Source organism: Eptatretus burgeri, chromosome 1 (assembly GCF_056783735.1).
Source record: "Eptatretus burgeri isolate ZD-2024b chromosome 1, Ebu_testis_v1, whole genome shotgun sequence".
NCBI lineage: Eukaryota > Metazoa > Chordata > Myxini > Myxiniformes > Myxinidae > Eptatretus > Eptatretus burgeri.
Genome location: NC_140961.1, coordinates 162,250,864 through 162,261,960, shown reverse-complemented (window position 1 = coordinate 162,261,960; position 11,097 = coordinate 162,250,864). Strand labels below are relative to the sequence as shown.

The window sequence follows — 11,097 nt, the reverse complement described above, 5'->3', positions numbered from 1 at the left end:
CAAAAAGCTTGCCGAGTTTCAGAGATAATTTTATTATGCGATTTCCATTAGTGGAGATATTTTGATGTCATAACTTTTTTTTCTAGGAGGAATTTTCAAAACCGGAGATGGTTACTGTCTGCGCAGGGTATTTTTACATATATATGCCAAGTTTCAGGAAGTTTCAATGAAAACTGTAGGCTGTGAAACAAAAAAGTCCACAAGATCAACAACGTGAGTAAGACTTATCTTGATCCTCCACGAGGATCTAAAAAAACCCATCCTCGGAGCTTATTTTAAAAAGTTTTTGAAACGTGAATTCATGAGACGATTTCCAAAAACTAAAGGCCAAAGTGCTGCTGTGTGCCAGGACATGGTGGACGTGACACGTTTGTTCATTTCTTTACAGACAGATTCTGTTCAACGCATGGCTATGTTCAATAACCAATATTAGTGGCAGCAGCAAAGATAACCAATTATAGATTACTGCCAAACAAGCTGCCATACAAACTCAGAAATTGTCAACTGCATAATGAAAAAAATAGTGAATTGGTACCAAAATAAACGTTTTCAAAATTAGCAAGTTTGAAAATAGTGAAAAAAAAAAAACCGGAAAATGATTCAAACACACAATAAACCTTTTGAATTCAAGTTGCACTTTAAATTATAATCGGTAAATCGGTAACACACCACACGGTAGCACACTAATTCAAACACACACAACAAAACGGAAGCACACCTGAAAAGCCACGATCACGTGGAGGAGGCGGATCGTGAGTGGGAGCAACGGAGAGCAGCAGATCCATGCAGAGCCAGCCTTCCGGGAGCTTCGCATCCTCTGACCTTCCAACCACGTAAATTTCCAGAGACTTTCCCAAAGTACCGCTGATCTCGAGCAAAGCTTCAAAACAAGAACAAAAATACGTTAACAAAAAAAACAAAGGTGGATTTTAAAAAGTACACTGAAAGATGAAATTGCTTTGTGCCAGTCATCCCATAATTCAGGAGTAAAAGGGCTTTACGGAATGTGGAGGAGGCATGATGGCTCGAAGCACCAGGAAGAAAAAAGAAGAAGAAAACAGGGGGGGGGGAATGAAAAAAAGAGCAGGCCGAGCAGAGCACCGAACTCAAATAAGACAATGTCTGTGGATCCATACATCTGTATGTCTGTTCCTCATGGAAACCAAAACGGCCGACCTCTGTGACATTTTGCATGAGTGCTTAGGGGTTCCCAGGGTTAGGTTATATGTATTAAATAAATATCCTCAATCCCTACATCTCCCTCCCTCACCCTCCCCCTCCTCCAGTGAGGGCGAGGAGATTACTTGCAATTTTCCCCTTTATAAGTGGAATAGTGAAAGAGCTTTAACCACTGACCCTGCTATACGGAGTGGGTATTGCGGGCGGAAAACTATGCAAATTCTGAAAAAACATTTAAAAAAATCCTCTTGATCCCGGAAGGAGCAGGTATGACTCTGACACAAATAACTCTCTCACCATCAACAAACTCTGTTCCAACAATGACAGCACGTGCTTTGGCGACATGCAGACAGTGCATAAGAGAATCCTGGCGAAGGTTATAGTTAACCAGTGCAGCTTCTGCACCGATCTTGGCCAGGCCAAGCCAAAGTCCCACATACTCTGGGCGGCCAGCCATGAAAAGAGCCACAACATCACCAACGTCGTAACCGCGGCTGGCAAAGACATTTCCGACTGCTGCAGAATAGTTATCCAGCTCCCTGAAAGTCCACCTTCTGTCAGTGCTCTGTTCGATTAGGGCTACCTGGGCAAGGTAGAACAAAGGAATGGAGACAGAGCAATGTTCAGCAAAACAACCGAGAACAAAGAAACAAAACCGCAAACAAACAGAAACAAACAAATGCTATCACCGAACAAAGAACCAACAATGCTACAATCACCGAAACCCCACCTTCTCTGCGTGCCGTTTGACCATCCTTTTGAAAATTGTTGGGATTGTATCATTGTTCTGGAGAAATCGCTTCATTTGAAATTTGACTCGCATCAGAACGAGGAGTCCGCTAACACAGGAAGGATAAGGGAAGAGAGAGAGAGAGAGAGAGAGAGAGAGGGGGAAAAATGCCAGATGATGATAGAAGTAAATTTACTTATTACAAATCTTATACAAATTATGTAATGGAGAAGGTGGGGGTGGTCACCTCCGTCCATTCATTCATTCAATCACTCATTTATTCTCTTCTCTCACACATGCAATTGTGTTGATTTTATTTTTTTAAATTATTAATGCATCTAAGGCTCACGGAAGAGCTGTCCGACAAATTATGCACACATACACAGACAGAGATACAGTGAAACCTCGTTTAACCGCCAGCGCTGGGACACGGTCGTATATGGCGGTTATGCGAGGGTGGCGGTTGAACGGGTGGTTGCTAGAAGGGATTCAGATGTCCGATATCAATGTCACGGTCTGTCCGTGCCACTACACAGGCATCCATGTGTGCCAGAATTGATCTACTGGGGGAGCGTTTCAACAGTCTTTCGAGTTTATTTTACCTTCTATTCCATCCTGTTTGGATCAAGGGATAAGAAATGGATAACAAAAATATATAATATGTAAACTACATGTACACCAGACACAGGCCTATTCACATGTATGTACTGTATTTGTTTCTGCAGACATGTTTAAAAAAAACAGAGCTCAAAGTCATGGCCTCATAGTTATTGTGCATATCATTTGCTTATGCCATGATAAAGAACTGAAGATCGTAAATTACAATCTGTACAAGTGTTTTGATTACCAGTGAACACACTAGTCAAATTACAGTACTGGTGAAATGGAAAGGCCTACCAAAAGTATAATAGAACTGTCCACACTGTGAAACAGGACATGACCACCACGAGCTACGCACATAGAAGGCTATTGAGAACTTGTCAACATCGGCCTCGACTGATGATGATGATTTGAAGAAGTCTGTGATGGACGTTTGCTGAGCGGTTGCCACAGAAACTCTGTCAATCTCAAACTGCAACCGGCGTGCCGCCTTCAAACCCGAATCAGTGGATGACGAGTGGGCCTCAAGGTACCTGAACATGAGATAGATTGCGGCTTTGGCCTCAATGGATGAAGTGGGCATGGCACTTCAACATCATCGTCGGCATCTGTGGTGTCTGTGCACGCAAGTTCAACAATTTCCTCATCGGTGAGGTCTTCCCCAGTGACTATGGCTAAATCCACACTTTCGAACTCCTCTGGGGTCATCAGCCTCTCTGTGGGTATGTTGCACGCCTCTGCCATTCGCTCGAAGATGTTGCCATAATCTCTGGCCGTCGACGTTTTGGGGGATCACATCGGGATATCAGCTGACGTAATAGCAACTGTACTAGCTGTGGGAAGTATTTTCACGTGCTTCCAGCAGTTAAAGATTGTCGATTCTTCAATGTCATCCCAGGCCATCTTCAAGAAACGATTTGCCTCATTCAGTTGTAAATCTGGTGTGCGTCCAGCATCGTAGGCATCAATTAAATGCCTAATTTGCCGTCGACGGCAGTGCGCTTTGAAAGCCTTGATGATACCATCGGCTGTAAGTGGCTCGTTGTTGTCGGCGGAAGGAAATGCACTTTAACGTTGGTCAAAGTGCTCTGGCCCTGGTCATTAGATGGCGCGATGTGGCTTGACGCATTGTCAAGCAGCAACAGTACATTCCGATTTTCTCGCTTCATTCTCCGATCAAATTTAAGTTGCCACTCAGAGAAGATGACGGCCGTCATCCAGGCCTTTTTGTTTGTGAAGTAATCCACATACAAATCTTGGTGGAAGTGTAGAAAGCATCGTGGTTTCATTGCATGTCCTATGACAAGCGGCTTCAGCTTATCCGTGCCATCAGTATTGGACGTAAGCGCCAGCGAGATGAGAGTTTTTACCTTTTTGATGCCTTTTGTGGCCGATTCGACGGTAAGACACCGGTCAGGCAACATCCGATAGTACAAACCCGTCTCGTCCATGTTGTATACATCTCATAGATGATACTTTGCTATCTCGGCCGTAGCCTCACTGCGCCCCTCACGGATTGTTCCTTCGTCGCTGCCGGCGCTTTCATCGCTGATGGCTCTGTTGCATATGCTGAATCGACGTTTGAAGCGCTGCAGCCAACCATTGGAGTACCCAAACTCGCCGATGGACATGACCTCGCCGAAGAACTTAGCCTTTGTTCATAGTATGTCCTCGGTCACAGGGAGGTTTTTCACACGAAAGCCCGAAAACCACAGATACAATGCCTTCCCCATATGCTCATGACGAGCATGGCGCAGCATCTTCGCGGATGACGAAATATCATCAGTCGCACTCATCCATTTTGCGGCATCGGCGACGATATCGCCAACTGTCCGGCGCTTAAGTTCAAGTTTCCACAGAAGAGAGAAATGATTAGCAATCTCTTGCTGGCTCGCAGACGAGATCTCCTTTGCGTATTCGCATATCACGCGTTTCTGATCGAGTGTTAAACACAATCTTGGCCTCTTTCTTCTAGACATGCTAAACGAAATCTTTGAACTGAACATTCTCAATGCACGGCGCGAGGCAGACGGGACCAGCACGTGCTCCCGCTGACCATTCACCAATGATGACGAAGGTTATTTTTAGATGATTGCACAATATTCGTGATGTGGCGAAGTACAGGCGATCGCTGGCGGATACCGCTGGCAGATAAACGAGGGTGTTTTTCATTGTTATAAGTACTTGTGTACTGGGAAAACGTTGGCGGATGGCGGTGGCAGATCGTAATTGAAAAACTCATTATGGAATTTGGGAAACCCCGATTTCCAGGTGGAAGGCGAGGGTGGCGGTGAATCGAGGTTACACTGTACCAGGTTGTCGCCGGTTTGCGATTCACCAGGGGCTAATCGCACACCGATAATAAAACAAGATTACAATAAAATTGACCCTCCAGGAAGCACAAACAAACCAGACTGTTGGCACGACAAAAATGGCTTGAGTATGACGTACACCGCTCCTTAGGAAATAATGGACAATTTATTACACACAGACACGATAACAAGCCACAATTTCAGAAAACAAAATAAAAAAACAACAACCTATCACCTATAGACGCTACACACACTCAAGCAGCCAAACATGACCTGGGCAGTGCAGCGGGAAAGGCAAGTAGCTATATGAGCATACAGTGGGAGTAAGACAAACGGTGCTGTCTCTCACTCTCCCAGGCAAGAGAGGCTCACTTCCTCCCAGACTTCCAATCATCGCCGAGGCAAATCGCAAGACTAATCGATCAAAGGCACGAGGGTCTCCGCCCTGTGGGATTCCCCTAGTTCTGCCCTGAGGCCGACATGACTCTGCTCCCTGCCCTACCTACCAATCTTGGCCAAAAGCCCTCAGGAATCCACACCCTGATGTCTTCACGATTCTGCACCCCAAGGACATTCACCAATTCCCGTCTCCCACATCCCGGTGAGAGACAGTGGGGAGGAACCCATCCATCCCTGGTGGCGACTGAGGAGTGACATCACCCCACCACAATGTTCTCGGTTCTGCTGGTGTTTTATAGAGGGAGGAGGTACGAGACCCCTCAATCGAAGTCGAAGTCGAAAGCAGACAATACTCGACCCCAAATGGGTAACACTTAAAGAATCCTTACCCGAAATAAACACTTCATACAGGAAAGGGGATCTATATCTACAATGAATGTGCATCATGTTTCTGGCCATAAACAAACTATTGCCCCCTCTCCAACAAACGTAACAATAATTATACATTGACTGAACACTGGAGGAGTTTGAACATAAATCACATGCATGACAGGACATTTGGAACCAACAGAAAAATCAACATAATAGTGTCCATCGGATTTGAACATGGGACCCTAGAATCATGAGCTATTTGCTCAGATGGAATAGCAAATGGGCCAATGTCTTATTTATTTGAACACGACCTCGAGTCCAGCACAGACATCAGTGGTGAGCCAAAGGATTTATTTTCAGATTGTGGTTACAAATTAGCCAGAGATAGTAAAAGTTACACCTTACACAATGTGGACTGAATACAAGTTCAATTTTAATAACCACTCCACACAACAGAAGGTTTTACTCAACTTACAGTGCACCCAGCAGCAGGTTTAAGGGTCGGGGCCCGGTGGCGAAGCCTATCTGAAGAGGCCCATACAGCGTGAGCAAATCCTAAGCTAGAGACTGCGAGCGAGTGACACAATCATCATCATCCTTGCCAGGGGATGTGGTTGGGGTGTCTGGGTCCACCAGGTCCGAAGGGGGGGGGGGTGGGGGTGGTCTCGACATAATGCCCAAGTGTGGGTCCAGGGGCAGAGCCCCTACAAACTCAAGGGTTTTAAAGCTGATGCATCATTGAAAATTACCCCCGTGTCGGGGTGACGGTCATCTCTATAATACCACAATTTCTGAATGTTCAGTTATGACCGAAGACTACTGTGCAGTTCTACTGCGCAGCTCGAACTGCGCAGTTTGGTTAAAGACGACTCGGCATTTTGGCGCGCGCGCGCACGAAATTATATTTTGAAAATAAATGGCGACGTTTACATTTCGGGTTTTGAAACTTTTGCACCTTCGGCGGAAAATGTAGAAATATAAAAGGCTAAAAATGCGTTTTATATTTCACTTCTCCTTCCTTCCTTCTTTGCGAATCGCATCGCGTTTTTGACCATCTTCCAGGTTACGTGACGATCAAACGGGAAGGAAATTCAAAAATCTGTCCGGTTAGATACAAGATAATATTTTTTACTGTCATAACACTGGTCTGCGTCATTTCAGAGGTCTAGGTTTTCTCAACGGATCTTATATGCTTTTTGCATGCTGAATTTAGAAATGTATCTCATTTCGCTCAATCAGGTCAAGTTTTTATGCCATCTCAATTTTAAGGAAAATAATAATCAAAATTTTTTTTTTTTTAAATTAGCATTTTTGTTATTCAAAATCAGACTTACATCGACAGAAAATGTACAAACTATATATAAAACAAGGTCAGCTGCTATGCAATGACACCATTCACTAACTTTTACCATGCCCAGTCGAGAATATATAGCCTCCTGAAGGTAGGGCAGTTTTTGCAAACTTTGAAGTCACGTGACGCGAAAACGAAAGCGAAATTCGAAAATCCGTCCCGACCAAATTTAGATATTGTCCCATACATTCATATGCCACAATCAAACTCAAGATCGCTTGATAAATGTAGGAGGAGATAGATTTTGAAAATCGTCATTTTCGTATTTTTTGCCAAATTTGAAGTTACGTGACACGAAAACGAAAGCGAATATCGAAAATCTGGCCCGACCAAATTTAGATATTGTCCCATAGATTCATATGCAACAATCAAATTCAAGATCACTTGAGAAATGGCGGAGGAGATAGAATTTGAAAATCGTCATTTTCGCAACTTCAAAGGCCTCGTGACCTTGACCTTCGGTGACCTTGAAAGTCATACCATCGTGTACGTCTCATCGACCTCTATCAGGATCACTAATGACCAGATCTCCTGCTTCAACTTCATTGTGAACGGACGGACGGACGGATCGAAGAACATCGACACCCATATTATTAGGTCATGCTCGAAGAGATGACCTAAAAATGTTTCCCCGAGATGAAATTCCACTTTCCTGTAATGATAAACATATTTTTCTTTAATATTCAACTGTTTACACTCTTGACCTCCAGATATTAAGCTCATTATTGGATGTGAACCTGGGTTCGGGAATCATGAGACATTGGTTCAGATGGGATGTGAACTTGGGTTCGGGAATCATGAGACATTGGTTCAGATGGGATGTGAACCTGGGTTCGGGAATCATGAGACATTGGTTCAGATGGGATGTGAACATGGGTGCAGGAATCACGAGACATTGGTTCAGATGGGATGTGAACCTGGGTTTGGGAATCATGAGACATTGGTTCAGATGGGATGTGAACCTGGGTTTGGGAATCATGAGACATTGGTTCAGATGGGATGTGAACTTGGGATCAGGAATCATGACATTGCTTCAGATGGGATGTGCCTGGGATTTGCAGCATGATGAGACATTGGTTCTGATGGGATGTGAACCTGGGTTCGGGAATCACGAGACATTGGTTCAGATGGGATGTGAACCTGGGTTCGGGAATCATGAGACATTGGTTCAGATGGGATGTGAACCTGGGTTCGGGAATCATGAGACATTGGTTCAGATGGGATGTGAACCTGGGTTCGGGAATCATGAGACATTGGTTCAGATGTGATGTGAACTTGGGATCAGGAATCATGACATTGCTTCAGATGGGATGTGCCTGGGATTTGCAGCATGATGAGACATTGGTTCAGATGGGATGTGAACTTGGGTTCGGGAATCATGAGACATTGGTTCAGATGGGATGTGAACCTGGGTTCGGGAATCATGAGACATTGGTTCAGATGGGATGTGAACATGGGTGCAGGAATCACGAGACATTGGTTCAGATGGGATGTGAACCTGGGTTTGGGAATCATGAGACATTGGTTCAGATGGGATGTGAACCTGGGTTCGGGAATCATGAGACATTGGTTCAGATGGGATGTGAACCTGGGTTTGGGAATCATGAGACATTGGTTCAGATGGGATGTGAACTTGGGATCAGGAATCATGACATTGCTTCAGATGGGATGTGCCTGGGATTTGCAGCATGATGAGACATTGGTTCTGATGGGATGTGAACCTGGGTTCGGGAATCACGAGACATTGGTTCAGATGGGATGTGAACCTGGGTTCGGGAATCATGAGACATTGGTTCAGATGGGATGTGAACCTGGGTTTGGGAATCATGAGACATTGGTTCAGATGGGATGTGAACCTGGGTTTGGGAATCATGAGACATTGGTTCAGATGGGATGTGAACCTGGGTTCGGGAATCATGAGACATTGGTTCAGATGGGATGTGAACCTGGGTTTGGGAATCATGAGACATTGGTTCAGATGGGATGTGAACTTGGGATCAGGAATCATGACATTGCTTCAGATGGGATGTGCCTGGGATTTGCAGCACGATGAGACATTGGTTCTGATGGGAACGCCAAACAGTCCAACCCATGGGGTATAAAAGGCCTGTTCAGAGACATTGTTTAAGGTCCACAGAATCAGAAAATCATGTTTGGTTATATTCATAGATATGGCTCCACTTAACATGTGATCGTCGTTCTTTTCTTGAACAAATATCGTGGAATCAAGATTTTAATGTTATTTGACGTCCTGTTACGCCTTATCGCCCCCCCTCTCTCATGACGTCATCACGACTTGCCTTCGGCATCAGCACCTTCGACATCATGATTTTGACTGTCGTCGTAATCTGGGGATTCTCGATCAGAAAATTCGTGAAATCCACTTTCTCACGAGTCTGAAGCGAGTTGCGCGCCCTTTATCCCTTGGGTGCTGATAACCTTTCCCTCGATGACGTTATGACAGGTTATCGGGAATTTTTAGGGACAGCACGCGACGGGTTCGTTTTCTTAACTGTCACATCTCAAAAATTATTATAATTAAAAACCACGTTCAGTTGTTTGTTTATTATTAAAAAAAAAAAATCTATATGATGACATCAGAACCTTTTTTTTTTTTTTATTAAAAAATAAAAAATCATTTATTTGTTTTTGATCGTGTGGACCTTTAAAGCATGTTTCCCCCCTATTGGACAAGTTCCTGGGGTTCCCCGATATGGAGACCGTGGTCCTGCGAACCTCCGGCTCCATAACACACACGAAGCCGGTTTAAATCCAGTCCATAATAAACGCTGGTCCGCGGTTTCTCGAATAACCGGTGATGTCACATTTAAACCCCACACACACCTCGTGACACATCGACCCATTTCCTGGGAATTCCACGAACACGGAATATTATGTACACCACGTGATCAACAAGTTCATCAAACAAAAGTTCTCTTGTTTTTTTGTTTTCTAGGCGATGTAAACGAAGGACTCACTGAAGGTCACGCCGCACCGTGCAGCAAAATACACGTACAAACCGCCAGCCACCACAAACCAGGTACAGACACGCAGCGAGCCCCAGAGCTGGCAGCCAAGGCACCCATATCCGAAATGCGAGCAGCAGGACCGCTGAGATTGCCAGGCGGCGAGACATGACGCCCGAGAAACAGGAAGTGGACGGTGGTGAGGACGGGACCGCAGCGCACGGCAACATCAGGAAGTGGAGAAAACAAAGTGGAGAAAACAAAGTGGAGGAAACATTTAACCTTTACCAATTTATAATCGTCTAAAGTCTAAACACATGGCGGGTCATAAATATACCACAAACACAAGCGGAGGAAGCAGCGTCTCAAATATGAGAATATTAGCGACCAGCCGAGCTGATGGTTACGTTGTGATACACCTCCGATAGACGTGTCGTGTGATTTATTTTGTGCTTGTTATTAGTAAATAAATGTCGACGGCAAATAGTTTAGTTTAAGGAAAGATTTAATTCCCTGCTACTTGAGCTTCTTTCGAACGGAATCGGCAATTCAGGTCTTGTTTGGATCGATACCGTTCTTTGGAAAACCGTGGGGGGGGGATAGAGAGAGAGAGAGAGAGAGAGAGAGAGAGAGAGAGAGAGAGAGAGAGAGAGAGAGAGAGAGAGAGAGAGAGAGAGAGAGAGAGAGAGAGAGAGAGAGAGAGAGAGAGAGAGATAGAGGGAGAGACAGAGGGAGAGGGAGAGATAGAGGTAGAGGGAGAGGGAGAGGTACGGAGAGGGGGAGAGGGAGAGAGAGAGACGGGATTGACAGTGCTCATTCAAAGTGATCTGAGGTGTTCAGTCCAAGCGGAGTTCAAAGAGGGAATGTTTTGTGGTTCGTACTTTTCCTCATGTGTAAAAACGATCTCTCACGGGCACATTGACGGCCATGTGATGAAGATGAAACATAATTGATGAAGTTGGTGAAGACTTCGATCTGAAGCATGGCTTCATTCACCTGAAGAAAGCAGCGCTGAAACAAAATCACGAGATTGTCATATGAAGATTAACGGCAAGATGAGTTATAACCAAGAAACAATGTATATGTATGTGTATATATATATATATATATATATATATATATATATATATATATATATATATATATATATATATATATATATATATATATATATACACAAGAACTTGT

General features: G+C 44.3%; 1 protein-coding gene across 2 annotated transcripts in view; it reads right to left on the bottom strand.

Moving 5' to 3' along the window:
• LOC147035894 (long-chain fatty acid transport protein 4-like) overlaps window positions 1-10,135 on the bottom strand; it is a 128,442-nt gene extending 118,307 nt beyond the window's left edge. For both annotated transcript variants that reach the window (XM_085847943.1, XM_085847941.1), the window contains exons 1-4: window positions 9,922-10,135; window positions 1,910-2,018; window positions 1,477-1,762; window positions 719-880 (exon numbers count right to left, since the gene is read on the bottom strand). In XM_085847943.1, coding sequence (XP_085704069.1) covers window positions 719-880; window positions 1,477-1,762; window positions 1,910-2,018; window positions 9,922-10,079 — 715 coding nt within the window. In that variant the 5' untranslated portion in view covers window positions 10,080-10,135. The remainder of the gene's footprint in view (window positions 1-718; window positions 881-1,476; window positions 1,763-1,909; window positions 2,019-9,921) is intronic.
• Window positions 10,136-11,097: the final 962 nt, after the last annotated feature.